The sequence below is a fragment of the Podarcis melisellensis genome, assembly GCF_964234715.1.
Source record: "Podarcis melisellensis genome assembly, chromosome: 11".
NCBI lineage: Eukaryota > Metazoa > Chordata > Lepidosauria > Squamata > Lacertidae > Podarcis > Podarcis melisellensis.
The window spans coordinates 27,352,249-27,380,069 of NC_138543.1; the positions used below are offsets into that span (position 1 = coordinate 27,352,249).

General features: G+C 38.8%; 1 protein-coding gene across 8 annotated transcripts in view; it reads left to right on the forward strand.

Annotated features, from left to right (window-relative positions):
* Positions 1-27,821, forward strand: part of MCTP1 (multiple C2 and transmembrane domain containing 1) — a gene marked incomplete at its 3' end in the record, with an annotated part of 170,454 nt that overhangs the window by 105,881 nt on the left and 36,752 nt on the right. Inside the window, exon 18 of one of the 8 annotated variants that reach the window (XM_081930147.1) lies at positions 26,254-26,304. The exons of the other annotated variants lie outside the window; for them this stretch is intronic. Coding sequence (XP_081786273.1) covers positions 26,254-26,295 — 42 coding nt within the window. Of the gene's footprint in view, positions 1-26,253; positions 26,305-27,821 lie in introns of those variants that run through there. 8 annotated transcript variants of the gene reach the window in all.

The following is a 27,821-nucleotide window of genomic DNA, read 5'->3' on the forward strand; positions in this document are numbered from 1 at the left end:
CTTTCTTAGATGCTGCCTGTCCTTTTACAGGCACTGTTGCTTCAGAACTGACAAGCTAAAGTCCATTGGTGCAATGGACTGTATTTTTAATCTTCAATAAAGTCTCTTCTGATCCCTGTTCCTGCCCTGCCTCTTTTGAACCTATTAAGTAATCTGCTGTGATGTCACAGCGTGGCATTGGAGATATCACAGCCCATCTGTCTTCCACAGCCTCTGATGTCATATGTGGGTTGCCAGTGTTGGTCTAGGCAGAAGTGCTGAGAGGGTCTTGTGAAAGACACATAAGTTGACAGGCAGATTAAAAAATTAAACACTTTCATCTTTGCATGCCGTGGTCTTTAGAACCTCTTTACACCTTGTTGAGAGGTTTCAAAGCCTTTTAATAGAGGCAGATAGCACATGGCAGCTTATACCCTAGAGTTGTGACCAAGATCGTAAACCAGAACTCAACAACCTACAGTGTTGTCAGAAAACCGCAACATGTACATTATTATTATTATTATTATTATTATTATTATTATTATTATTACTATTACTATTACTATTACTATTACTATTACTATTATTGCAGTTCTGCATACAGTTCCACATTGTGTCCCCCTGTGAAATCTCTGAATCTTAGGTGGGTTGATTAGCTCCAGGAATGTAACCTAAAGGAGTGCAAACTAAAGGAGCACATCTTGAGGTTTGAGTTAAGGAGACATTGGATTTAAATAGTCCCTTTATCGTAACATAATATATGAGATTTAAATGTTGTAGCACTTTTGGGGGGAGATGCTGAAAACCACCGGATTTCCTATTTTAATATCCCTATTGCCTACTCTATATTTTATTTGGGTGAAATCCAACATAGTGCATGCAACAGGGCTTCTTCTGTTCCTGACTGTCGCCCTGCCCTCTGGATCAGATTTTGAAGGTGGACAGGGGGCTGCATCAGGGTGGAGAGGAAATAGTCCTGCTGCACAAGCAGAAATCTGTTGTGCCTGCAGTTGGGCACAACTGGATATCACCCTTTGTTTTTAACACTTGGAGAAGACAATAAGTAAAAGCAACTTGAATATTTCATTCATGAGCTGTTCTATCAAATGCATTGCGGTGCTTAAATTAATCAGTTTGCATTACTCCTACGTAATTTTAGCAAGAAATGATTATTACAGAAATACTTTATGCAGTTTTCTCAACTGTGGAAATGGCAAGGTTTGTCTTTAGAACAACCTAATGAAGATACTGAAATGCTTTCTAAATTGCGTTTCGTTTTCTCCAGGCTCTTGATTCATGCACCTGTGGATGTGGGCAATTGCAGGGAGATACAGGGCAGGAGATGAGAGGCCATATGCAACCTCTTTCACTGTCACTTCTTACTTTAATGAGCCAAAAAATAATTGGACAACTAAGCTATCAGTAAAAGGACACACTTCAACATGAGTCAGTGAATTATTTTGCAGGACAAACTTTAATCTTTATATATGATTGTGGATAATTTGTGGTACCATTTATCCAGCTTGAATTGTTTTAGCCTTTTCGGTTGTTATACAGTAAGTACTGCTATGTTAACATTAACATTTGATATTTTACACATTTAATTCCTGTACTGTTGTGTGTGGTCTTTGGGGAAATGCGCTCCGGTGCTACAAGAGAGAGACAAAGTATTGATCAGCTAACATTTCAGCTACATTTATGTATGTCGCAAAATTAATGAAAATGCCAGACAAAAATGTCAGAGTGCACAAAAAGGTAGGATTTGAATTTTGGTAGTATAATGAAAAGTTTAAGATGAACGTTATCACATGTCTGTTAGCCTGCATTGTGCAGTTCATAACACAATAGCTAAAGGGGAAACACACATTTTACTGGAGGAGCACTGAACATGAATCTAGAAGGAAATTTAGAAGGAAATATGCAGTCCTGAAAGTAGGTGATGTTCCCAAATTTGGGAAATGTGAGTTCATTTATTCTAACATGGCTCAAAATAACAAACAGCATATGCAAAAATGGTGCTTACATTTTCCTCTTCAGTTGGGGAAGTTATGCAGTCCTCTCCTTTCTACTGTAGCTTATATTCTTCCAAAAACTACTTTTGAAAGTAAAAAAACAAACCCTGTAGTAATAATAATCTTTCTCTGGATTTTCCTAACCGTTTTTTGAGGTATCTGAGTAAGGCCAACTCATTCAATATTTTTGTTCCTATTGTCAGAGCCAATGCGAGATACTGTTCTGTGTGAGGCAGGCATAGCTTCTATCCCCTACTGCTGCCACCCCTCTTCACCCCTGCCTACTTACCCATTTAACTTTTTTTAACGTCACTAATGCAGTGTCAGTACTGGCAGTCTCCCCTCTCTCTGGGCAAGGTGTCCCAGGAGACTGAGTGCCTGTGCTGCAGTGGCTTTATCACCATAGCTAAAAATTCTTTTAAAATTCTAAAAGTTACTTTAGAAACATTAAATTTAAGAGAGCATGTTTAACTGCTGTGTCAAAGCCACAGTGAGGCAAATGCTCTCCTATTAACAGTTGAGAGATAAGGTTGCGGTTGGTGGGAAGTAGTGGGGGCTGCAGTGGTGAAGGAAAGGGATTGGGCAGGGTATTGCTCTGGAAAGCCTATAGGAGCCAGGTGTGCATGGCTGACTTCCTTGGGATTTCCAAGAGAGACTGTTCTGACACAACGGCAGTGGTAGTTCTCTTGTCTTCTGGGCTGTGAGCATGGACCAAGTGACATGCATCAGTTGCTATATAATAGTCCTTCCTTCAGTTATAGAAAGTTTTCACGATGATGCAACATGAGTATAGCTTTGGGCTGCATAATCTGACAGAAGATAATTCCTTTTGCTGGAATCTAAAGGGTTGCATGTACCGTTTAACACTTTCACCATTGCCCTTTCCACCACCATGTGTGTCAGCTGAAAAGCTTGTGAGAGTCAGAGGCTCCTCCAGTACAAGAAAGGGGGATATATTGGAAGGGGCTTGGTAATGCACACACCTGTGTTCGCATAGAAATGCTATCTGCTCTCAGACAGGAGGACTCTTTGGAGACACGGCTTTAAGCTGAAGAAAATGGCTCGCCATCAGTGCTGTTTTTCTAGAAAAAGGGGTGCCGAAACTCACCATGAACACCTTCTTTGTTCTCTTGTAACACCAATATTGCCTACCTGAGAGGTGCCGGAACTGAGTTCCGGTTGAATTCCTGCTGAAAAAAAGCCCCGCTTGCCATACTGATTTTATATTGATCAGTATTTAAATGCCCTATTGCCCGCCCCCCCCGCCCCCAGTTCTGCTAGACGTTTTCTTAGGGATGACAGAAACAAAATGTGCAAGAATCCTGCAGTTTGCTTCATGGTGCAAATGAAGTGCACAGAAGTTCTTTTTCCTTCAGTAAATTGTGTGCCAGTGACCTAACATGGATGGTTAATGATCAGATTCATACACAAACAAAGCAGTATTTAATGGCAGAATTTGGAGAGGTATTCCCAACAACTTTGGTGTGCCTAGTGGGATATTTGACTTTGGGCAGTATAATTCCGTGCCATTTCACACATTGCGTCTGCAGACAGGGAGGGGAGAAAGAAGAAAGGGGGGGAAGTGATTTTTTTTCTTCCTGAAACAACTATTTAAATACATCTTTGTTCTGCACCATAGATTTACTGGCACAGAATCAAACATTTTTTTCTGATCTAAACTCTTGTCATCCCCTAGAAATCACTGTTAGCCTTGCCGAGAGGGGAAAGACAGAAACCTCTTTTTCCCTCAGTGGGCTGACACTAGGTAAAGGAGGCAATTTAGACCAGGGAAATACGTGATTTCATACAGTTTAAACAATGATCATTAATAATTTATAAAGTAGGATAAATGGGAGATGTGGCGTATTTTATTTGATTAAAGAGTATTTAATAACGCAAGTAAGACAACTTGCAAGGAAACAGTTTTGAAACATGTCATGTAAGGAAATACTTTTGCATATGGAATGTGTAAAGCTATTTCCTGTGTAATTACATCACTTTAATCTGCAGTTGGTCATACATATAGCGATTGTACAATAAAAGATCCCATCCAACAATAAGCATGCTTATTTGCTAAATATTCCAACCGAATGCAAAACAGTAAGATAGAGAAATATATATTTAATATGAAATCCCTGCTTGGTTTAGGAATAGGAAACATGCTCAGTCAACTTTTTTAAAAAAGGAATATCAAGTGTGCAGCCAAGGAAGAGCTTACTTATCCTTCAGTTTTTCAAAATGTTCCTCTCTGCCAAACTAGTGCATCAGATCAGTTTCCTTATATATGAAGGAAAGAATTATCTTGATTCTCCGCTTAGGACATCTACCACAGGTAAACATGAGTGTTGAAAGCCCCCCTTCCTCTGTTTCCAAGTCTTTCTGTGTCCCTTTTCAGGCTCATCTACTTGTTGCCCTAGGCCAATACTGCTTTGCTGACCCGGTCTTCTTTGATGTCCCTCACAAACAGTGTCGTTTTCCCCATTTGTTTTCACATTTCCAAGGGCTGCTTTTGTGTTGACTCTTTGGACAGCAGGTGCAATTCCAACTGACAACAATTCTTCATTAAAACAGAGTGCAATCTAGGCTGTATGTTTGCCTAGATTCCTTAATTAAAGAGTTAAATAAGTAGCCGGCGAAAGTTTTAGAGAAGACTCTAGGACAGGCAATATTCTTTTGCTCTTGAAAACTAGATGTGTGCAATTCTCAGTGTTAAATTAGACATTAGAGCTAGGTTACCATTGAGAAAGAGTAGATCTTGCCTTGTTATTCAAAGCAAGCACCCAACTGGATGTTGTTGGACAGCAGATTTGAAATTAATCTCCTTCCAGAAGAGAGTAATCTAATTTACAGTGTGAGAATCTGGATGATTAGACGTGGTTTTGTGGGGGGGGGGGGGTTGCCTGAAATGGAGATTTCTTTCAGAAGTATTTTTCTGTAGAATTGGTGGGAAATGCTGTTTCGTGGATGTTTTCAGAACTGAAGGTCTGCATTTTATAATCATTAATGTATTTGAAGGAGAGTACATATAATACTCTACAAAGCAGAATGTTGATCAAATTCATGATACATTTTTTAAAAAACAAACCCTAACAGTCATTAGCTCAGAAAAAGTGAACTTTCTGTTAAAGGGCAATGCAAAATTGGAATACAGTGAAACTGCAATTAATGTCTACCTCACAGTAGCCTTTATTGCTTTCCAGAACTATATTGTCAACATGATTAGGCATGTCTGTATTCATATTATAATGGATCACCTTCCTTAACTAGAAATAAGTCATTAATGGGCCAATTCAAGTTTTCTCTGCCTCATTAAAAAGATAAAGCTAAAAAACCCCACCTCTTTTTGACTAATCTTGTATCAGTTAAATCCTGCATATTTATTACTTACAACATAAGTATTCCCCCATATGGAAGAAATGTGTAGAATCCATTCTAGGGTGTATTTGACTTCCTAGTAAAACGCAACATTTGATAAAAATCCAAAGTATTCATGTTGGCCTACAAGGAATATCCATAATGGCATTGCCATACTCTGTGTTTTGGATTGTTTGAGAATTTTGCTTTGAACAGCTTTTGTGTTTCCCCATGTAAACTTAAGCAAGTAAGTAAATGCTGTGTGTGTGCGTGTGTGTTTGTGCAACCATTGGATCAATTTCAGCCCCCCTCCTCCTAATTTTTCTTCCATAAGAATCTGTATGTCACATGTCAATAAGTAATGCATATTACTCTGCTATAAGATTGTCACCAACTTTTCTCTGTTAATGAAAGCAGTGTGTGTGGGCAGCATCTCTCTCCCTCTCTCTTCGCTGCCTGTTTATAATGGGTGGGGTGGGGGAAGAGAGTCTTCTCTTTCATTCTGTGTAGTGTTTAATCCCAGGGATTCTCTCCACATCATCCCTGCCAGGGTGGTTTAGCTAGCTAGCAACATTTCATTAGCTTCATTTCCTCCCCACTTTTCCTGCCACAACGCTGTGCAACTCCCAACCCTTCACTCTTTCCTTCTCTGCAATCTTCCACTTGTTGTGCATAAGATCAAGGCAAAACTTGCACACTGGAGTGCTTTCAGAGCTATGATGGGATAGTAAAATCTGTTGCTTCCCCCCTCCTCCAAAAAAACCCAGGAATTGGTAGGAGGCTTGTGTGCCTACACCAACCAAATTGGCAAGCGTACAATGGCTCTAGTTTAAAACAAAGCCTATTAGAGGTACAAATAATTATTATTTAAACTCCCTTGGTAAATTGTGGATTATTGGAATTCTTGATGAAACAGACTGCAAGATTTTGTATTGACTGAAAGAAGCTCTAATGCAAAAGAACAACAACCCACTATATGCTTAAGATGACTGCAGATTTGAGAAGGAGTCTGCCTCCCTCATGTTGTACTATTAGCATAGAAAACATGAATTAATAAAAAAATGTCACAATGTTACATAATGTTAACAATTAACAGTGTGAGGACTCATTAACAGTACTCTTAGCACTCAACTTTTAAGTAAATTGTCACATTTCTAACCATGAATTTATAACACTTCACAGATTTAGTTTCAACCAAAAAATTAATTTGGCTAGCTAAATGCTAACACTTTTTTGTGGCTGATAGCAATTAAGCATTTTTGATGCATTGTATAGTATTCAAACCTGTTTATTTTCAAAGCTTAGAAAGAACTGTGAAACTAATAACAACTGAGTTATGAGAATGCGTTGTTTCTTTATGTGTCCTAATGCTACAGTTGTTCACTGTATATCATCTTACTATCAGCCTTTATAAAATGTATCCATTTCAGCGATGGATCATTTGAGCATGCCTATGCAATTCACAATTGAAAACTCTGGCAGCCCTATCTAGTACTACCAAAATGATATCAATGAACTGGATGGAGTTACCTACCACAGGAACAATTACCCGATCGGGGTCAAATACCCTTCCACCTTTCTACCTGAACACCTGCAAATTGAGCTGTGTCCCATTCAGAATTTTAAGAACAGAGCCATTGTCAGGGAAGTAGTTTGTTTCTGGGAGAAAATTATGCCAGTTCTCTTTTAAATGAAAGACAAGTCTGTTGTTACTTAAGGGATATTAGGCTTCACTGCATTTTTGAGGAAAACAAATTTGCTGTAACTTTATCTGTAATGTAGTACTGAATAGGTGCAAATAGGCTCTACATTGTATGTAGCAGAGCAGGGGAAATAAGGGTTTGTTAATACCATAAAAGGGATTTGTAACCATTATATTTCTAAGGAACTGCTTTATCAGAGTCTGGGTTATAGGGGAAATGTTTTAGTTACAGCCTTAACATTAAATGCTTGCCTTGTATTTTACTCAAATGTAGTCTAAAAGAAGCAGGATTTTGTCTGTTCTGCTCTGCTCACTTAGTGAAATCACAAATTTCCTGAAAGTAAACAGGCTTATAATCTTCCATTTAGTGTTTTTAGCTAGCCAAGGATTACAGCACAGACTAAACCAAATTAATCATTCCCAAAACTGAACATTGATTTGTTTTGTGCTATGATTTTAGTTTATTCATTTAGTAAGTAGCTGCTGATTTCACTATTTCAGTTTTTATTTTTTTTAAATACAACTTTAAATGCAGTTAAAATGCACCAGCGAATTAATTTCCCATTTACTCAGAGAAAATATTTGAAGCTAAATATTTTCCTTAGTGTTTCACTGGGTTATTTTACTTGGCTCATTCAAAACACCTTCTGTATCTAATATTAACAATACATCTTGACTTCACCATAGCAGTTTATTCATATAGAAAACAAGACAAAACAAATAGTATAGAGAATACTTTATCTTCATGAAAAGTGTGTTGCTGAGTTGTCTTTAGTTTCTTTTTTTTTAAAGTACGACTGTGAAGTGAAACTACTAAATTTATTGAGAGATATTTGTGAGTGGAGTCTACCTTATATATTTCAGGAAGCAGCCCTGAGAGTCAGAGGAAGGGCAGGTGAACAGTTGTACCTGCTAAACCCAAGAGTCAATTAACTCAGCCATTTTTCACCATAGTTTTCAGGATCATGCATGCAGAATATATGTAAACCAAGATTTGTGTGAAATTGCTGGTTATGAAATAAAGATAATAGAGATTTGTACACTTCAAAAGACTGAACCTGCATTTCTCTGTACACTTACTTGGGAGTAAGCCTGTTGAGGTTGGTGGGACTTGCTTTTAAGTAAACATGATTAGGAACAACCTGTAATGGTGTGAACGTTTACTTAAAAAACAAATCTCACTGAGTATTTGAGTATTTATTTCTGGGTTAGAAGTTTATTTTAGGACCAAACTATTAATCAGTAACCGTATGAAAAATTTCTTGGGAGTAAATTCCACTAAAAGTTAGACCTGTAAGTAAATGGGACTTGGCAGTAAAAGTGCAACCCAGAGCCCCTATAATATGTGGGATTTCAGTATATTGAGAATAAAAGTGTTGGTTGCCTGAACAGAATCGTGCCACATCTTCTGTGCCCTTTTCTGTCAGTAGCAAGATGCAAAAAGCGCTTCTTGACTGACAGAATGGATCCATATTTACCATGATGTTGAAGCTGTCTGTATTTAGATCTAGAAATAAAAGTTATCCATTAAAATGGCATTATATATGTTTCTGCTGTAAAAGTTAGAAAGTATAATTTAATTGCCATACCACTAAAAACCATTTTATGTCCAGGATGGATGAGGCACAATTTTAGTGAGATTTAAAGTACAAAGCAGCATAGGCAAACCAGATTAAAGAATGATTTATTATATTTGGGTTTTCACTTTTATTCACCTTTAAGACATCTATTTTAAAAGAAAGTTTAAAAATAATCTTGATAACCAGAACAAATGATAAAAATGAGACATCGAATTCGTAAAGGCTTTATAACTTTATGACAAGTAATTCATCTTTTGGGGTTAGTATAGCATTCTGCACCAACATATGACTCATAATTGACAATCTCAGTTGTGTATTTGTTCTTTTATGGATTTTAAAGACTGAATAATGCTAAAGATCAGAAATCTTCTGGAAAACCCATGCATTAGTTATTATTTTTCAAGAAACATTGTTAAAAGTTTTAAAAGGTAGTGATCCTTCTTTTTATGCAGAGAGAAATTTTGTGGGAAGACAGAGTTGTCATTAGAAATATGGAAATAATTCATGTCTCATTTCATACGCATTTTGAAACATGGAGCTTCTGAGAACTAATGTAGAATTTCAGCAGAGTTTATAAGCACACTGAAGTAATCTCTAAAAATATGTAATTGGCCAAGAATTGATGTTCACATGTGAAATCCAGTTTTGAGGCTGACTTTTCCTCTTAGTATTTCAGTGGGCACAGTTCTCCTGTATAATTTAAGGATCTGTGTTGATCGTTTTAAGACTAGCCCTATTCATTTAAAAATCTGTTAAAATGTTTTTTTTTAGTTTGTATTTTTGCATTTTGTATTTTCCTTAAAAAAATAATAATTATAAATTGTTGTAAATTTCAATACAGTTGAATTGGTTTTTTCTAATACAGTCCTCTTGAAAGCCTATAATATTGCCTCCCACCAAATATATTCACCATGATTTCAGTACAAATAAAAATGGCACTTAAAAAAAGTCAGCCCAATAAAGAAGTTTTTGCTAAGTAGGCATAATGCATTTTTAAAAATTAAGTATTAAGTAAAAATGCATTTCTCAGTTACGAATTGCAATCATTTCATTATAATGAATACATTTATTTATTTATTTATTTTATTTAAAAAGTTTGCTCTTTAAATATTTCTAAAGCATTTTTTTAAAATTGTGATTAGATTATTAGGTCAAAAATCTGCAGATTTCCATCCTGATTTTTTTAAGCTGAATAGAATAAATTTACAGCAATATAAAGTGAATGTTTTTTTAAAAAATATATATTCAGCAGTGTTTGCATTTAGATGGCACTCTTTCTTGATTTTAGACTCTTAAATAAGATTAGTGGAATTGAACTGTTACTGTAAAATCTGTATGCATACAATACTTCAGGCTGCAGTAGTCTTAAAACAAATATTAAACCTATTGATAGTTCTTTTGAATTATTTTAAAAAGAGTTTGTTTAATCAGTAATATGTATTGACATAGTTAATTTGCACATTTAATAGAATAAGAAATGTGAAGTGAAAATGTTGAATTCAGCTCACAGCTGTTTTACAGAGAAAAGCCATCTCGTACCGATGTTGAAAACTAACGAAGTGGGTAAATTCTTTGGGTGATATTCAGCTAAGTCATATTCAGAGTAGACCCCCATTGAACTCTGAGCATGACAGACAATGGATATCACCCGTTGATTTTAATGGGCTTACTCTGAGTATGACTCTCATCGGATAGCACTCTTCATCATTTGCACAAAAAGCCTCCAACACGTATAGATCCTGCCCACTATTTAATAAAATTCATTTATTATATGTAGTTTGGAAATATTTTTAAGATGCTACTGTGTCCGTTAATGACAAAATGTAGTGATTCTGTACAATGCATTAATTGTCTTTCTGAAACAGGTGTAGCTGATGCCCTGATTATGCTTAAACTATTCTAGGAGATAGTATTTAGAAGTCAGCCTGATTCAAAGGCACCTTTTGTAGTTGCAGGAATGCTGAGATATTCGTAGAGATCTTCTGCATGTAAGTGATTTTCCCATTCACTTTCCTGTTAAGAGGAGTTCTGGCCAGGCATCTCCACTACATCCCCTCTCCTTGATGGAATTTCAATGTAGGAGCATTAGATCATGATCAGTAAGCACCAGCGGCCGAAGAGTATCAGTGTCTTCCCCCACCCCCCAATTTTTAAGCTTTCCTATATCTTTGTTGTAGAATGCTAGCTTGCCTTGTTTCCTTGAGTTCACTAACTGCACTTTTAGAAAATGCAAAATAAGAGAAACTCGTAAAAGCAAATGTGTGTTAATATTGGATTAACGGGGGTGGGGGGAGAGAACAGTTTAAATGTTGGGATGGGGAGCTAGACAAAAAATAAAAATAAGGCCATTCTAAAAACTGTGTATAATAAGCAAAACAAACCTTTTATACATCTGCTATGTCGATATTTTAATATGGGGCGTTGTGGTGATTTTAAAAATTTCCGTCTTGTCTGTTGAACAAAATAACCATTAAATGCTGTTCTTCATTTGAGCCTGTAGGTAGCACTGTTGCCTCACAAAAGCAATGATCTTTCAAAGAGGCACAGCCTGTTTTATTTATTTATTTAATCTTGGTAGCCTAAATCCTAGCTAGCAGTACATTTGCATAATTTCCAGACTTTCATGATGATCTGTGCTATTACAACAAGTGGCCTAAATATTGTCTTGGCCTTGGTGGGTCTCTCTTTCAAAGATGTTGTGTTCTGTTCTTTCCCTCTGTGATCTGATGGAGCCTCAGCTCAGCACCAAAGCCCAGTATGCTATTTGAAATCCCGAAAGTTACAGTGATAAGCTATCTGAAAAGAAAATTCTTTTTTAATGCATTGCTTTTCAGATACAAATGCATCTGTGGGGTTCTCTCTTAACGTTCTGCATTCCATTTTCTTCTTTATACAAAACACTATTCAGCGCTTGCTTTATTTTCAACTCACTAATGAGGTAAATGAAGTCTCAATCTCTTAATCTTGCTTTTCTTTTCATCTCCGGACACGGCCACCTACAGTATTTCCATTAACTTGTGTGAGAACTGGATTGGTTCGTATGAGAGTGGCATATAGCAGTAGTAAGCGGTCCCTGCACGGCGCTTACGCCATTTATTAACTAGTACTCTGAAGTTAGCAGCATGTGTGAATAACAGTTGCTGTTTGGAGAGTTCCCTGGTAAATGCTGTGAATAACCGCTGTAGGGTGAAACAACATAATTCAAAGCTTGCACGTTCGTAATTCTCCCAGAAGGGATGCATTGTCTTAAAATTTCCCAGAATGGCTAGTAAACAGTACACCAGCTACCAGAGTGCATCTTTGTCCAAGGTTCACATGGCTTTACCAGTGGCACTTTGAATCATCAAAATAGCCTTTTTTTTTTTACTAGAGGGATTGTTCTGTCCCTTAATACGTACTTTCTTTTAGATCCATTATACCCATAATCAGTATATGCTACCAAAGGAGATTTAGTTATTATTCTAACTAGCAATCATAGCTTCCCTGAATGAAAATTTGGAGCTTTATTCTATTTTATTAACAACAAAGCAGAGAAAAATACTGTTTTGAAGTTATCATAGATTTGTTATATCTTGTCTCTAAGGAAGATGGCCTTTAACGATTACAATAGTTTCCTTTTATTCATTTGTTTTTTTGGTTAACATAAGGCAGCTGTGAGTATAAAATTCATTGAAATTCACTAAGTGGGATTCAAAAAAAAACTTACAAAGGCCTATTAATGTGCATCTTTATTATTCCTTTGTCAGTGTGCTGCACCATGGGAGACTTGAGAAGGGAACACTACAGCCTTCTATGAACAAGCTGTTTTCTAATCATATTATCTGTGCATTTGTGCGTATACTAGAACATGCAAAGTCAAATGCAGGTGGGAGGGAGCTAACCTTTGACTCACTGTAGCAGCAAAAATATTTCAGGCTATCAGCATGGGAGTTTTCAGCTTTTCATTGTCTCAATAGAATAGAAGGTATCTTTATCTTGAAGGCGAAGAGCACAAATAGATCCCCTGTGTATGCTGTACCACTGTTTGCATGGATTCTTATAAAATGTGAACCTTGCAATTTGAAAAATTAGTGAGGGAATTCAAGCATAAAAGAAACCGAGAAAAAGTATTATGCTATCTTATCTGAGTGAATGCAATAAGGTTAACAACGAGAGCCTCTCTTGCCTTTTTGGGGTGTGTATGTGATAGGTTCTCCTTTCTCTTTTTCTTCTCCCCCCGCTGCCTCCGCCCCAATTTTCACTGTCACTAGCGAAGTTAGAACAACTGGTGTTCACAAAAATGTTCATAGCTTTATTAGTCAGAGAAGGGAGACCATTTCCATTATAGAGGGCCCCAAAGAATGAATAAGAGCTGTTGAATGCCTGGGCTCCATTGAACAGGAACACAAACTGATGTAAAGGAATCTTCTATCTATACATAATGAAATCTTCACAATGTTGTCTTTTTTTTTCCCTTGTGGAAAGCGCCCAATACAATATGCTATAGCAATAATGATTTTTTGTGTGTGTGTCTACAAAGTTATAAAGCTTTTATTTACATGAGAAATAGCTAAGCCAAGTAGGTTTCTTAATTTTGAAAATAAGTAAATAAAAAACTGCCCTCGCCTAGTAATTTGGCAAAGTAAAAAGAAATGGGGGCAGGGGAGGGCTGTTGGTAACCATAAATGCTGCTAGGATTCAAAGAGTTACCAATCACTTATGCCAGCTCAGTAAGCTTTGCGGCTTTCTTCATCTGCCTGCAACATATATGCACTGGGTGGCAGTCCAGAAGAGGCTCCAACTTTTCAGGTGATGCAGGAGGGCTTCAGTACGAAGGTAGTGGGCTCAGAAGCCCCTGGCTCAATTGTGCTTTGTAGAAAATGTAGAATTGGATGTAATTTAAGCAGTGGCAAAACACAGGTGATATTATGATCCTATATTATTTAGCTGAAATAGCGGTCTTGCAGCCCTTTAAACATTAACAAATCAATTGTGACATAAGCTTTCATGGTCTGGAATCCACTTCATCAGATGCATGAAGTGTTATCTTCAACTGGCAGGTGTATATACATATGGGTGTTGAGAAAGGAAAATTATAAATAGTAGGGTCAAATAGTAATGAAATGCAAAAATGCAACAGTCTGTGTACTTTGACCCTACTGTTTACATGTCATGCATCTGATGAAGTGGACTTGAGTCCACTAAAATTTATGCCATAATAAATGTGTTTAGTTCTGAAGGTGCTGCAAAACTCTTCACTGGTTTTGCTACAACAGATTTGCATGGCTACCCTTCTGGGAGCATTTACATGGTGTGGCTGAAGGTGTTGTAGATGTGGTGTGGTAGTAGTTGTTGCTGTTATCTTCACCAGGTTGCCCAGGGCTGGCCTTAGGGAAGTCAGTAGTCAAATGTAAAATGTAGAGTACTTGTGTTGCCACCCCCCGGACCTCTCAAGGAGGAGGCACACAAAGAAGGGTCTTGGAAGACGATCTCAGGGTCCAGGTAGGTTCATTTGGAAAGAGGCGGCCCTTGAGGTATTGCGGTCCTGAGCCATTTAAAGCTCTATAGGTCAAAACCAGCACATTAAATTGGGCCCAGAAACTAATTGGTAGCCAGTGCAGTCGGACCAGGATCTGTGTAATATGCTTAAACCCTCTTGCTCCGGTGAGCAACCTGGCTGCTGAATTCTGCACTAGCTGAAGTTTCCAAACCATCTTCAGAGACAGCCTTGCATATAATGCATTGCAGTAATCTAACCTTGAGGTTACCAGAGCATAGACAACAGTAGTTAGAGTATTCTTTTCCAGAAAGGGGCGTAGCTGGGCCACCAGCCAAAGCTGACAGAAGGCAGTCTGGGCCACTGAGGCCACTTGAGCCTCGAGTGACACCAAAGGATCCAGGAGTAACCCCAGGCTACGAACCTGCTCCTTCAGAGGAAGTGTAACCCCATCAAGAGCAAGTGATCTCCCACCCACCCGGTTTAGGGAACCACCCTCTAACAGTGCCTCAGTCTTGTCTGGATTGAGTTTCAGTTTGTTGGCTCTCATCCAGTCCATTACTGAGGCAAGACACTGGTCCAGCACTTCCACTACCTCACCTACAGATGTAAAGGAGAAATAGATCTGAGTGTCATCAGCATACTGCTGACAATGTACTCCAAAACCTCCGGATAACCGGAGCAGTTTCGTGTATATGTTAAACAATGTAGGGGATAGGATTGAGGCATGCAGAACCCCACATTGAAGATTCCACTGGGCTTAAAAGCATTCCCCAAGTAACACCCTCTGGGAAGGACCTTCCAAGTAGGACTGGAACCACCACAAAGCAGTGACACCCACCCCTAGTTCGTACAGCTGCTCCGAAAGGATACCATGGCCAATGGTATCAAAAGCCATTGAGAGGTCAAGAAGAATTAACAGGGACATGTTTCCCTTGTCTCTCTCTCAGCAGAGGCAACCAAAGCAGTTTCTGTGCCAAAACCGGGCTTAAACCCCATTTGAAATGGATCCAGAAAATCAGTTTCTTCCGGGGTGCCACTAGAGGGCGCATCGGAAGATGGCTGACAATAACATCTCTCCGACCCACATGAGGTAATTTGGAGGCTATGTTGGGAGTAATTAGCCTCCCTACCCCCCCCCCCAGGATGGTGGGGGGGACTGTCCTTGCCTGCTGTGCCCTATACCACCCCCGAATTTGTGGGGATGGGGGCACTAGGCACAAAGCCCTCCTGTGGGATTCCAGCACTCCTGGACGCCATCCCTGATCCGCGCCACTAGCTGCAAGAACTTCAAACGAAACAATTTGGATGAAGGAATGCACATATTTCAAGGAAGGAGGGGGAGTAAAGATTGCTAACAGAAGAGATTTCTGATAAAACAAGACAAGAATAAAACATGAGAAGATATGTCAAGATACGGTATGGCAAATGAATGATGGGGGAGGGGGAAAAACTTTCCTTTCTTTCCTTATGTGATTAAACAAGAATCCCCTCCCCTCACGAGTCAGAATTGTCGTTTTAAGGACTTAAGCTGTGGATTTAAGGCTGTGTGGAGATAAACTTTCGAACCAAAGCATGTTTTAAGAAGAGCGTGGAATGTATAAGAGCTTTGGAATGACGCAGTTAAAAATGCCGTCGCCATATTGGGAAGTTCTGTCGGAGGACTTAAGTCTGAGAGGAGAAATAGAGAAATAGAGCTGTTTATATGTTGAGGGTGAAACTCCTCAGAGGGACTTAAGAGCGACAGTTTTACGAGATCAATGATGGAAAGAGCGAAGTTATCTATGAAGGTGATGATATATGGAAACCATCTCAATTTGAGGATTGGAAGAACGGAAAATTCACACAGGATTATTATTGGTGTTTATTGGCTTAAGGAGACTATCAGAAGAGATCATAAAGAAAAAAGAGAAAATATATGAACAAGATGTGATGTGGAAACAGCAATATAAGATTGGATAGAATTATGAACTCTGTTTGGACTGATTTAGATTGATTTGGACATTAACGCAGTAGCAAGAAGATGATCAGAATCCCACTTCGGATCTTGAAATATGGGTTCTCCCAACAAAATTTAAAATTCGGCTTTGTAATTCGGAATTTATGTGATGTGATTTAATTTGATTTGATTGGCCGGTTAATAAACATATTTTTTAAAAAAAAATGAAAATCAGTTTCTTCCAAAAGTGCCTGGATCTGGTCTGCAACCACTCGCTCCAGAACCTTGCTCAGGAAAGGGAGATTAGCAACTGGCCAGTAGTTAGTTAGGTTTTCCAAAACCAGGGAAGGTTTCTTAAGGAGTGTTTTTACCACTTCCTCCTTCAAACAGGCAGGGACCACCCCCGCTCATAAAGAGTAAAGTTACCAGATTTCCTGGTCCCCAGATTTACAAATCAGCCCCCATACAAAATCCATTGAAGTTGAAAAGTGTCCCCGGATTCATTGAAAAAAATCTGGTAACCTTAATAAAGAGGCATAGTTCACCTTCCTGGCCCAGCCAGCTGTTCCCTCCCTACTAGTTTTTATCAGCTAAGAGGGGCACCCTGACTGATCCGAGCACCTTGTCCACATCCTCAAGCCTTACCAACTGAAACTCATTCAACAAGACTAGACTGTGCTCTGGACACCCCATGAGATTCATCTGCTCTAACAAGAGAGTAAGGGTCTTGGTGGATGCAAGCAATTTTATCCTCAAAATGCTTTGCAAACATGTCATAACAAATGTGGAGTTTTTTGGGGGGGCTATTGAGTTGTTTTTATTCTGATTAAGTATTTTGTGGTTTTATATTTTTACCTTATTCTGTGAACCACCCTGAGACCTCCAGTTATAGGGTGGTATATAAATTCAATAAATAAAAATAAAACAAATAAATACTTGTTCCAACAGAAAATAACCCCTCTCTTTTTCTAGATGCATTTTCACAGCTCATCTTGTAATCACAATTCGGATACTTTACTGGCATAGTTATAGTATACATACATACCCGAGTATATACAAAGGGATGACTCCAAGCATTTGCTAGGATGTGAGCAAAGGACTATATGTTCTGCTACCCAGGACATGCTCAGATCACATGCTTGGTCTGTGATTCCTTTGTGTCTCGTATTGGGGACAATGTGTTGCACATTCTGACCAGAGGCAACCAACGTCAGTGGCTTTAAAAGAGGATTAGACCAATTCATGGAGGATAAGACTATAAGGGGCTGCTAGCCAGTATATTCCACTGTTTGCTGCCTTGGAAGTCAGTATGCTCCTACAAAGCAGCTTCTAGAAACCATAGGAGGAGAGAGTTCTGTCACACTCAGGCCTGCTTGCAAGCTTCCCCTGGCATCTTGTTGGCCACTATGATAACAGAATGCTTAACTAGAAAAAGGGCACTAGCTGGATCCAGCAGGGATCTTCTTACTGTCTTATGTGAACACTACACCTCTCTGCTTTTGAGATTCTTGCTATGGCACGCTATTCAATTCCTATGTTCCTGTCAGAGTTGTTGGATATCCTTGTGCACTGTACTAACATTTCAGGAAGACAGATCCTGTGGATGCCTGAAAATGTAATGTGCTTCCAGAGAGCTCTGAGAATACAAGTATATATATATATACAAATAACATACTGTAGTCATCAAGGCTTTAAATTTCCATTTATTTTAATCTTACACCTCCTAAGTTACGGAAGTATCAGAAATTGTGAAATGCCAAAAAAAAATTGTATTGACAGTTGATATCAAGCTGAATTCCTGTGATGGCACACATTGGGAATTTCTGGTGTATTTTGGTAGGAGGACTGGGAAAGTACTGAAAATTACAGTGACTTTCCAAGGGTTCAGACAGGTATGAGTTAAATGAACCAAGGCAACTCTACATATGTTTGAGTCACAAAATTGTGCCAAGCAAATGTGTTTGGGTTAGTGTCTCTTTTTGCCACATAGGCTATATACGATAAAGTAATGCAAAAATAACTTTTGGGCCTCCAGGGGGCCAAAAGTTACAAGTCCCGTCATCCCTGGTCACTGACCGTGCTTGTTGGGGTTCATGGGAGTTGTAGTTCAGCAGCATCTGGAGGCCCAGAGGTTCCCCACACCTGATGTGTAGACAATTATTCTTTATGCTTCAAACCCCAACACTGAATAATATGCCAACAGGGTGCCAAGAAGTTATGTGTGAAGACCCAGATTAGGCAGGACTGTACTTTCACCTGTTAAATTCATTATAGTTTTTAAAAAGCAGGTCTTCTTAATCCAGACTTGTTTTACTGTTTTATTTTGAACATTCTGCCTGCCACTGACTGCTACATATTTCTATGCTTGCTTGTCTGTCTTGGTGTTCTGATAGCACACAGTGATTCTCTTGGAATGATCCTGACTTTTCTCCTCGGATGGTGAAATCTTGAATCATTCTAACCATTTCCTTTCTCAATTGGTTTTGCCTTTTCTTTTCTTACATTTACATTTGCCTGCCTTCCACAGCACTGTTGTATTGGCTAGGCAGATGATAGGAGTTATAATCCAGAACATCTAGAGGGCACCAGGTTGGGGAAGGCTGGTAAATATACACTTGTTTTTCTCAGTCTGTGTAAATGCTGTGAGACCCAAGTGGAAGCTGCTTTTAACAATGCTAAGCTTGGTGTTAATTAACCAAAATAGATTATCCCCTTGCCTCTGCCGTTGCATTTGTGCTAACATTTGGTTATTACCCTTTGCTACGGATTTCAAGTTTTATTTTCATATGTTGAAGCAAATTCTCACACGGTCTTCAAATTATCTCCTTGGGGGTGTTTTTCCTGAGTTAATCCTGACAGAATCTTCCTGCCAGATATGCCCATCAACTCTCTACATACAGGAACCTCTGTGCTTCAGGCTGTATGCAAATTTAATGCCCATCTCATTTCTGTTTCTCTTACATGGATGACAGATATTGTAACAATAACCTACACATTTCCCTATGGGGTTTCGATTGGATTTCCGTATATAAGAGTGCTTATATATGTTTTTTTGTTTTGCATGTGTGTTTCAGTACAATATTGGTAATGTATATATGGGTGTGTGTGTTGTTTGCTTACATTTATGCATAGGTAAAATGTATATGAATGCATGTGTCAAGGCAGTAAACAGCCAAGGAATATCAGAAATGTATCTAGATCCCAGGGAGACTAATCAGTTACTAAAAAATAGATATGGTGGGGGAAAGTGATAAACAAGGAATGATAAACACGGGGTGTATACTGGAAAATACTTCCTAACATTCGAGGGTTTCTGCCTTCATAAGGAAAACAAGAAGCAACAGCATAGGAAATGAGCTTTTGTTTTCTGATGTTTCAAAACCAGCATAGTGAGGGCAAATGATATACCAGCAATCACAGAGTTTTCTTTACATGTGTCTGCAGTCGTCAAGGCAGACTTCAAGTGTTTGTCTGAAACTAATTTTCATCATAAGTAGCTTAGAAGGATTGGGATCAGTTTAACACCACCTGCTATATTATGTATCTTAAACGGGAATGGTCCTCATTAAAAAGAAAAGAAAGAAGCCTAAACTTAGATGGTGTGTGCGTGCGCCTAAGATGGGGGGAAAGGTTTGAAGTGGAGCTGGTTCATATTTTACTGTGCCCCTTGCACCAGCACCTCAGGAGAATGCAAGGTTGCAGTTGAACTCTCAGCTAGCCATGCTAGTATGGTTTCATGCCACTGTACATTTGGGTTGCTTTAATTGGAGTCATTGCTACATCTTGGGAAAAGAGCTGCTATAATGACTTCATTACAGCAGTGGCAAATGCAGCTCCCACAGTTAGTACACTTGATGCTTCTGCTTGATCATAGTCCAGCTGCAAACCAGATGATGGTCTCACATGGTCTGAGGTGCTCATATCAGGCCCACCCTAGAATATGAACCAGCCCTGAGAGACTGGCTGAATCATGGAGACCATTCAGTCGTGGTTCATATGCTTCATAATTATACCACACTATAATTATGCAGATCAGGTGATTTAGGGAAATAGAGAGTATGGTACCGCTGTCCAAAAGTTATCCTCCATGCAGTTATCACCCAACCCCTAGAGTTTCTGTGCTTTAAAAAAAATGATGCTTCATACATATTGGCACGATGGCAAGTATACTTTGCTATTCTGAGGAGGAAAGCTCATTAAGACAGAATTTATGGTTTTTTTTCCTAATGAAAATGCTACTGATGGAATATTGCTTTTTGGTATTGGGAAAATGAGAAAGGAGCTTCAGTCATAGTCGAACTGTGAAATATTTGTCACTAGCAACCTCATACCTAGTGTTGCTCGGGAATTCTAAGAAACAAAAAAATCAGTGCAGTTGTGAAAGGTTCATTTTGCCATCTTGATTCAAAATGGTGTCCAGATACTGATGAAAACAAGTTACTTGATCTCAGGAACTGTAATATATCTAAAGAAGTATGTAAATGCATAGCAGACAAATAACTTTCTAAAATATATAGTATATATCTAGAAGGCACATGAATTGTAGATTTTTCACAAATACTGAATAGCCACATACATGCAATTGAGGGTGCAAGTAGACTAATTTTTATAAAGAAAGACAGTTGAAATACACATAACACCTTCTCTGTTGGTAAAGGGAATCTTCAGATATTTCTATAATTAAAAAAAACCTGCAATATCTGTTTAGCAAGGAATGTGTGTATATACCATGGGAAGCAAAGCCTGTCTCTGATCACTTTCACCTCTTAAAAACTATTGTCTGTGTATAAGTAGTGAGGGAGAGAGGAGGGAAAGCAGCAAATTAATGCTGGATTTCACAAAAATATCCTTGTAACAATTTCTTAGCTGTTCTTGGCCTAAACATGTATCAGAGGGGTTTGCTCTTTTGTGGTCACATTTTACAGATCGTTGATAGTAAAATTGTTACTGGGCTCAAAATCTGTCTTTCAGAATAAATCTGTGTTGGTTTTGGGAGGGTCTGGCTGATTAAACTGAGAGCAAAACCAAGAACGGGGATTTTAGAAATTTGTTGTGAGAATCCCAAACAAAGTCCTCATTTCTAGTTTAATTAGATTTATAGGAAACAGATTCAACTAAAATATACCTGTAATTGCATGTGTTGTGTATACTTTGAGACTGTTTTCAGTAATTTTCTTTTCCTCTACACCAAACTTTGTGAAACATGATAAAAATATCTCATGACTGAAACATTTCAATTTAGTACATCTAGTCAGGACGCTATGTATGCATGTGTGTAATTCTACATTTGTTCATGTTGAATAATATATGACTAAAATATATGGAATGGTAGTATGATTTAGAAGAGGCGCTTTTGACACTATAGATACACAGTTTGATTAGTGTAATAGCATGGCAGTATATTTTCATTAGAATATTTCACAATGCACTTTGATGGAACATACATTCTATCAGTAGAATTTTGCTTGTGTTATGTTTCTGTGTTTTCTACATCTTTTTTTTAAGCTGCAGGTAAATCTCTGAAACAATGTAAACATTCAAAAAACTAAAAGAACCTGGTTCTTGGGCAATTGTACTATATTGCTGCATTCATCACTGATTTTATTGCCTCCAACATGAATTGTACAAGTTTCAATGCTATCTGTGTAGTTCAGATTTCCAACTGGGGCTAGCCATTTATATTTCCTGTTTTGCAAGAATCTCCAGATTGTTTCCCTCTATCTCTGACACTATAGAGCTACCTTATATTGAACTGTGATCACACGGTATCATGCATGTTGAATTTTCTACACAGAAGTAGCTTCCATGTAGGGAATTACATGAATCCCTTCATTGCAGCGGGGGCAGGGCATTTTTCATCAGAACCACACTAGGAGGAAGAGTTTGAATCCCCACCTCTGCCCGTCAGACTCCCAAGCATGATTGGAGTCTCAGCCAACTGTTCTTTGCACTTTGAGATGATTTGTGCAACACAGACATTAAATATGTAGGCTCTAATATCTACTGCTCTGGCAAGTTCACCAGTCTGGGTTACCATCCTGTAGGGATTACCTGAATGTGAGCTGCTGAAGGAACCTTCCTCCTGGCATTAGTTGAGAGGTTTTAATATTGTATGTTGCCTCAGTTGCCTTTGGAAAGAGAGGCGACCTATAAATAATAGTACAGGAAGCCACGCAGAAGCACAGAATCAAAAGGTGTTTTGACAGCTGTTCCAAGAAGTGTAGCTAAGCCTTTACATCATATCACAGGTTCCCTTTCGACTGCTTTTTCAGTTGCTTCAAAAGCTCTAAAATCAACATTTTCCACACACAACCCCTTTCATACACCAGGGATGGGTGAAATGATGTGGGACAGTGTCCTCAAGCTAAACTAGATTTGGGGGCATAACATATTTCAAACTCACAGGCAAGGGAATGGGCTTGGGTACTTGAACTTGGTGCTGCACTCTTTCCATTCAGATTGTTACAAAAGTTGGGCGCCACCTCCACTCTTTGCAAGATTCCAGGGGATTCCAGGCACTCACCCGGGGTCTGTATTCCTTTGGAGAATTGAGACACAGCAGAGACTGTTGTAGCTTTAAGAAATGTAGTTTATTCACCTAATTACACCTTCAGTGCAAATGGAGGGAGTCCAGATTTTACAGCATGGTCATTTCAAGAGGGGCTTGCCCCGCTCACAGCAGTGCAGCCCTGGAGTCCAAGCCATCTCTCCCAGCCACAGCTGAGATTTTTCAAAACTCTTAATCCTTTGCTTTTTACACATCTGAATATACACAATACAAGCTACATGGCTTGTAAAATGAACGTTTGTTGCTGTTCCGAGATGATCCTTGTACAGCTCTTTAACTGCCTTAATTTTCTGAATTCCTTTGTTTTATTCTGTAATATGAAGAGATGAAAACTGGAAATCATTTGTAAGCAATGTAGAATTTCCAATTCTGGACATAATTTAGCTTAATCCAAAGACTTACTAGGAGAAATACATATTTGCATTTAAAAAGGAAATGGAAGACAATCAGAGTGACCCTGATTGGGACTATGGGGAATGGGTTTAACGCCTTGCTCCTACCCAGTGCACTCCATATGAATTTCCTGCCACCAGCCGCTATTTGTTTCTGGAGCGTTGCTGCTATTCATGGGGCAAACAGAAACTTCAAGAAGCAAGTTTGGGGTGGGGATTTAAGAGTGAAGATTCATCGCCCATATATCATCTTAATCCTCATTGCCCCCTCCCATGACTACTTTAAAACAAAACATCCAATAACACATTTCTTGTATCATCTAGTCGTCTTCCCCAAAGTATATTTCTCTGAAGTTTGTGCTAAGTAAATAGTGTGAACTAATCAAGGAATAAGAAAACCATTGACAGTCTCGTCAGACTGTGCTGTCCAGAGAATGTACAGGTAATGCAGGGGAGGGGGAGCATATCAAGAGATCTCAGTCATATTCCTACAGATAATGTCAGGGAATCAGATCCCTCCCACAGTTGGCAGCCAAGAATTAGATAAACAAGGAGAGCTCTTACCAAGTATTTTATTCAATATCCACAGAGAGAGGCTCAGAAAAAGGGCCTCTCACAGTAATGGCGTTGCTCTGAGTAGAGCCCCTCCCCCTCCGTTTCTCCTATTATATGTCATCCCTACATTGGCTGATCTGTGCTTTCTGCCTCTGAGCTTTCTGTTCTCCTACTTTCAATGCCCTCCGGGTTCTGGGAGAGGGCAGGTCTGGAATGCTTTCTAAAGATGCTGAGTCTGTCAGCTGTCTCTCCCCTGGTGCTGCTTCTTCTTCCTGCTCCTCTCCCAATATCTCCTATCTTTTCCCCTCTGCAGTTTCTGAGCTGTGACCTCCCACACACCACTGTTGTAAATCTATACTGTCTTTCTCTTCTCTGGAAGGTTCAGGCTGGGGAGGTGGTGTCCACCATTCCTCTCGCTCCTTTGGCCAGTCTCTGACAGATAAGTAGGTCTAGGTCTGTGTAATCAGATGAGAAGAATCCTGCAGGATCAGACCAAAGCCCCATCTAGTTCAGCATCCTGTTCTCCACAGCAACTAGCCAGGCTGTGGGAAACCCACAAGCAAGGCATGAGCACCACTGCATTCTCCTGCTGCTATTCCCCAGTGACTGGCAAGATCCTGGAAGTATCACCCAAAACATGCCACCCTGAGTTCCATGATGGGAGGGAAGAGGGAGGAGGAACAGAGTTGTCTAGCTGTATTTTTATAAAGAACATATTCCATATAAATTTAGCTGCAGAATTGGACAGAACTGGCTAAATGTACTGCCGTGTAGTTCTGAGTCAAATTCTTTGCTAATGTGCCACTTATATGTAGCATGCAAAAGGGTTCTAGTTTTTTCTGCTTTATTATTGTAAAGAATATTTGCCAACATATGTTGAAATGTCAAGTAAGCAGATGTAGAAATTAACTCCAGCATCGAAACAGTAATTTGAGAGGTGACATTCTTGAATAGTAAAGTACTTAAAAAGCAAAGGCTTTTGCGTGAAAACTTGTATGCCACCAAAACTGAAGTTATTTGCAGCCGTTGACTGAATCAGTGACTTGCAAAGTTAATATTCTCTGACTCAACGCTAACGCAGGCCCTGTTTTAATACCTAAATGACTCAACAGACCAATCCAAGGCATACACTATTTTTTACATTAAGCAAATAATAAATGCTGTAAGTAAAAATTAAACACAATTTAATTGGAAGCACCTTACATGAGTTTCAAATGGAATGTCCAAGTAAGCATTCAGAGCCAGAAGAATCTGTTCAAGCATGTCCACCCCCAGGAATGAATCTGAAAATTGGAGGCTAAAGCTTACAGATTTGTGCTCATGACTTGCAGCTTTTTATTTTACCTGAAACTTATCTCTTTTTTTTGTAATTTGGAACTAGATCAGTGTATGATGCATAAAACAATTACTTTCTTGAATACAAAAGTGCCGCCAATTTGTTGAAAGTGCTCTTTTAAAAAACACCTAAAATGTTGCTTTGCATCAGGATCCTTCTAAATTAAAGAGAGCACTTAAGTTTTGTAACTTTGTTGGACAATTGTTAAGGAACTTTACAAGCCACAAAGAATCAGAAAGCTCTCCAACCTGAAAGGCATGGGTTTTTCTGAAAGCTTAATAGGGACATAATTGAATTACATAATAACTTCTTATAGATTGTGATTACCCCTCACATCAGCACTACATTGAAAATATAACTTGACTTTCAGGGCGTACATAATAATAAAGCAAAAAACAAATTGAGAATGGGCTATAAGAGTAATGTGTTCGTTTAGCAAATAACTAATGTACAGAATGGTCTGCTAGGTAAAATGACCAAGACAAAGGCCCAAGAAACAATTGGCAACTCTGTTGGGGGAAATTGAGTACTAAAAAGAGATAAGCTTCAATGAACCTGAAACCTTTACTACTTAGACATTATTTGATCCGGTCATTAATGCAAGCCAGCTGCAATTTGATACTAGTGTATTTCTACCATGAAAAATAATGCCAGCTCCTCTTGGTTGGGACTGTAAATCTGAGTGAGTAAATGAGTGTTGAACTGCAGTTAAGTGCCACGTTGACTGCAATGTGTGTATTCTACTTGGATTCTTTAAAATGTTTGTCAACTTAGTAATGTATGAAAGATCACTTACTCTTTGAAGAAATCATCTAGCTGAAATTGCTGTGATGAGCATATCTTAATAGACTCTTATCCAACCATATGCATATGAAAATTATGTATCTTTGAGTGTTTTCTTATGTAAATGTTAAGATTGTATCAAGGAGTATATCAAGAGAACCCATGGCACAAAGCAGAAAGTGTGGCCTCGGATCAACACTGCCAGAACAGCAATACACAACATGGTTGTGTCCTTCCACAAGAACATGCATGGCACCATCCAGTATGATGGCTTATCCTCTGACATCTTACTTATAAAGAGCTCATTTGCCCCAGTGCAACAAAGCATGTCTCTCCTGTATTGGTCACTACAGCCACAGCAGGTGCTGTAACTCTCCAACAGTTTGACTTTACCCCCAAAGATGGACTCCTCTATTGTCTCCAGAGACAAACGGATTCCAACACACAAAAACTCTGGAATTTTGATAACTTGGTAACCTTTGTCATTGAACCAGTATTTTTCCTCTCTCCAAAGCAGGGAGCTATAGAAATTCTCAATTTGTTGTAAACAAAGATTTATCTATCTTTTGCAAAACAGGTAGCTACAGGTGGCACGAGAAGATATAGGAGGAATATTTGAAATTTGGAAAGCATTTAATCTCACCCCATTTCAAGTCGTGCTCCAATGCACTTTTTCTTTAAACATGGTAGCCACTTTCCCCTTCAGACTTCACAATAATGAAAGGTTACATGTATGTATCAAGTGTTATATTGCACTTCGTTATATAGAAGCTGGCAGCCATCTAAAACTCTATGAAAAGTTTAAGAATAAAATAAATGCAGTTTATTAAAACTGCAACTTTAGTTTAAATATTGATAGCAAGTGGAACAGAATGAAACCTTTAAAAAAAACACACATACAGAATACTTCTGGTTTACAATATTAAACACTAAACCTTACATGAAAAGTTCATGCTTGTCTTATACCTGATGTTGTCAATTAAGGCATGTGATCTTGGCTTAGTCAAGAAGAAAGCTAGATCCAACGTGAGCTTCAAGCGCCAGGCGCAGTCGGCTTTTATCCTTAGCCAATGGGCCAGATCAAGAACTTCCATGCTCAGGTCCACTGGCCAGACTCTGTCCAATCGGCTGCTTATGATTGGCCAGTTTAAACTTTAGACTAGGAGGGCTATCCCACCCTGCAATGCGATCAGACAGGGAATTTGCAACAGCTGGTTCCTGGGACTTGACTCCTTGCAGCCCTGGGAAAGGAGGGCAGCCCGCGAGGGTTTGCAGCCACTGTCCACTGGAGCAGGGTAAGTGGCCATTATGTTACAACTAAACACATAAAATTTCCTTCCAGTATTAGGCAGGATTCATTTGATGTTCTTCGGCTTATCCAATTTTAGTATGAAACATTAACTGGAGATATTCCACATGAAGAACTGCAGAGTTGATGGAGCCACCTAATCAAAACAAATTTACCTTGGCAGATTTGTCAACATCAGTGAAGTCTGCTTTTAGCTAAGGCCCTAGAAGTTTTGCAGAATTTCTTGTTTTAATATAAATTTGGGTTCCCACCCCTTCCCTTTTCCCACTTACAATTGTGTAAAGACATTTCACATCATTTTATAGAAGTTAAAGATGAAAGTGCTGTGACTTTGCTTTGAAAATACTGACAATTCCACAATGCAAGCCCCAGAGTCTGTAGATACAAGCATCACATTAGCAGTCCACGAATTACCGATGAAAAATTCATGCCACTGTAGTAACTTTCATATTGGCAAAAGTCAGACAGAAGTGAAAACAGCATATTTAACAGAGAAATCTCTAAATATTCACATAATGATGATGATCTCTGAGACACTTCACTCCCCCTCAACTGAGGATTGCATTGTACACAAAAAAGAGGAAGGAAAAGTCTCTATCTGCAGCCCAAATTGGTGGTGCAGCTTTCTGTATCACTTATTCCTTGTCTTACTTCCATAAAGCAGTGTGTGCTCAACACACAAGCATGGTAGACCTTTACCTTGGTATTGGTTGTTAGCATCACATTCTCCCCAACCCTCTTGGAGAGGTGAGCCACTGCTGTTGACTGCCTTGACAATATGTTTGTCCAGCTCAGCATTGATAGAGAAGTTGCTGGTTATGGTGGAATCTAGGGAA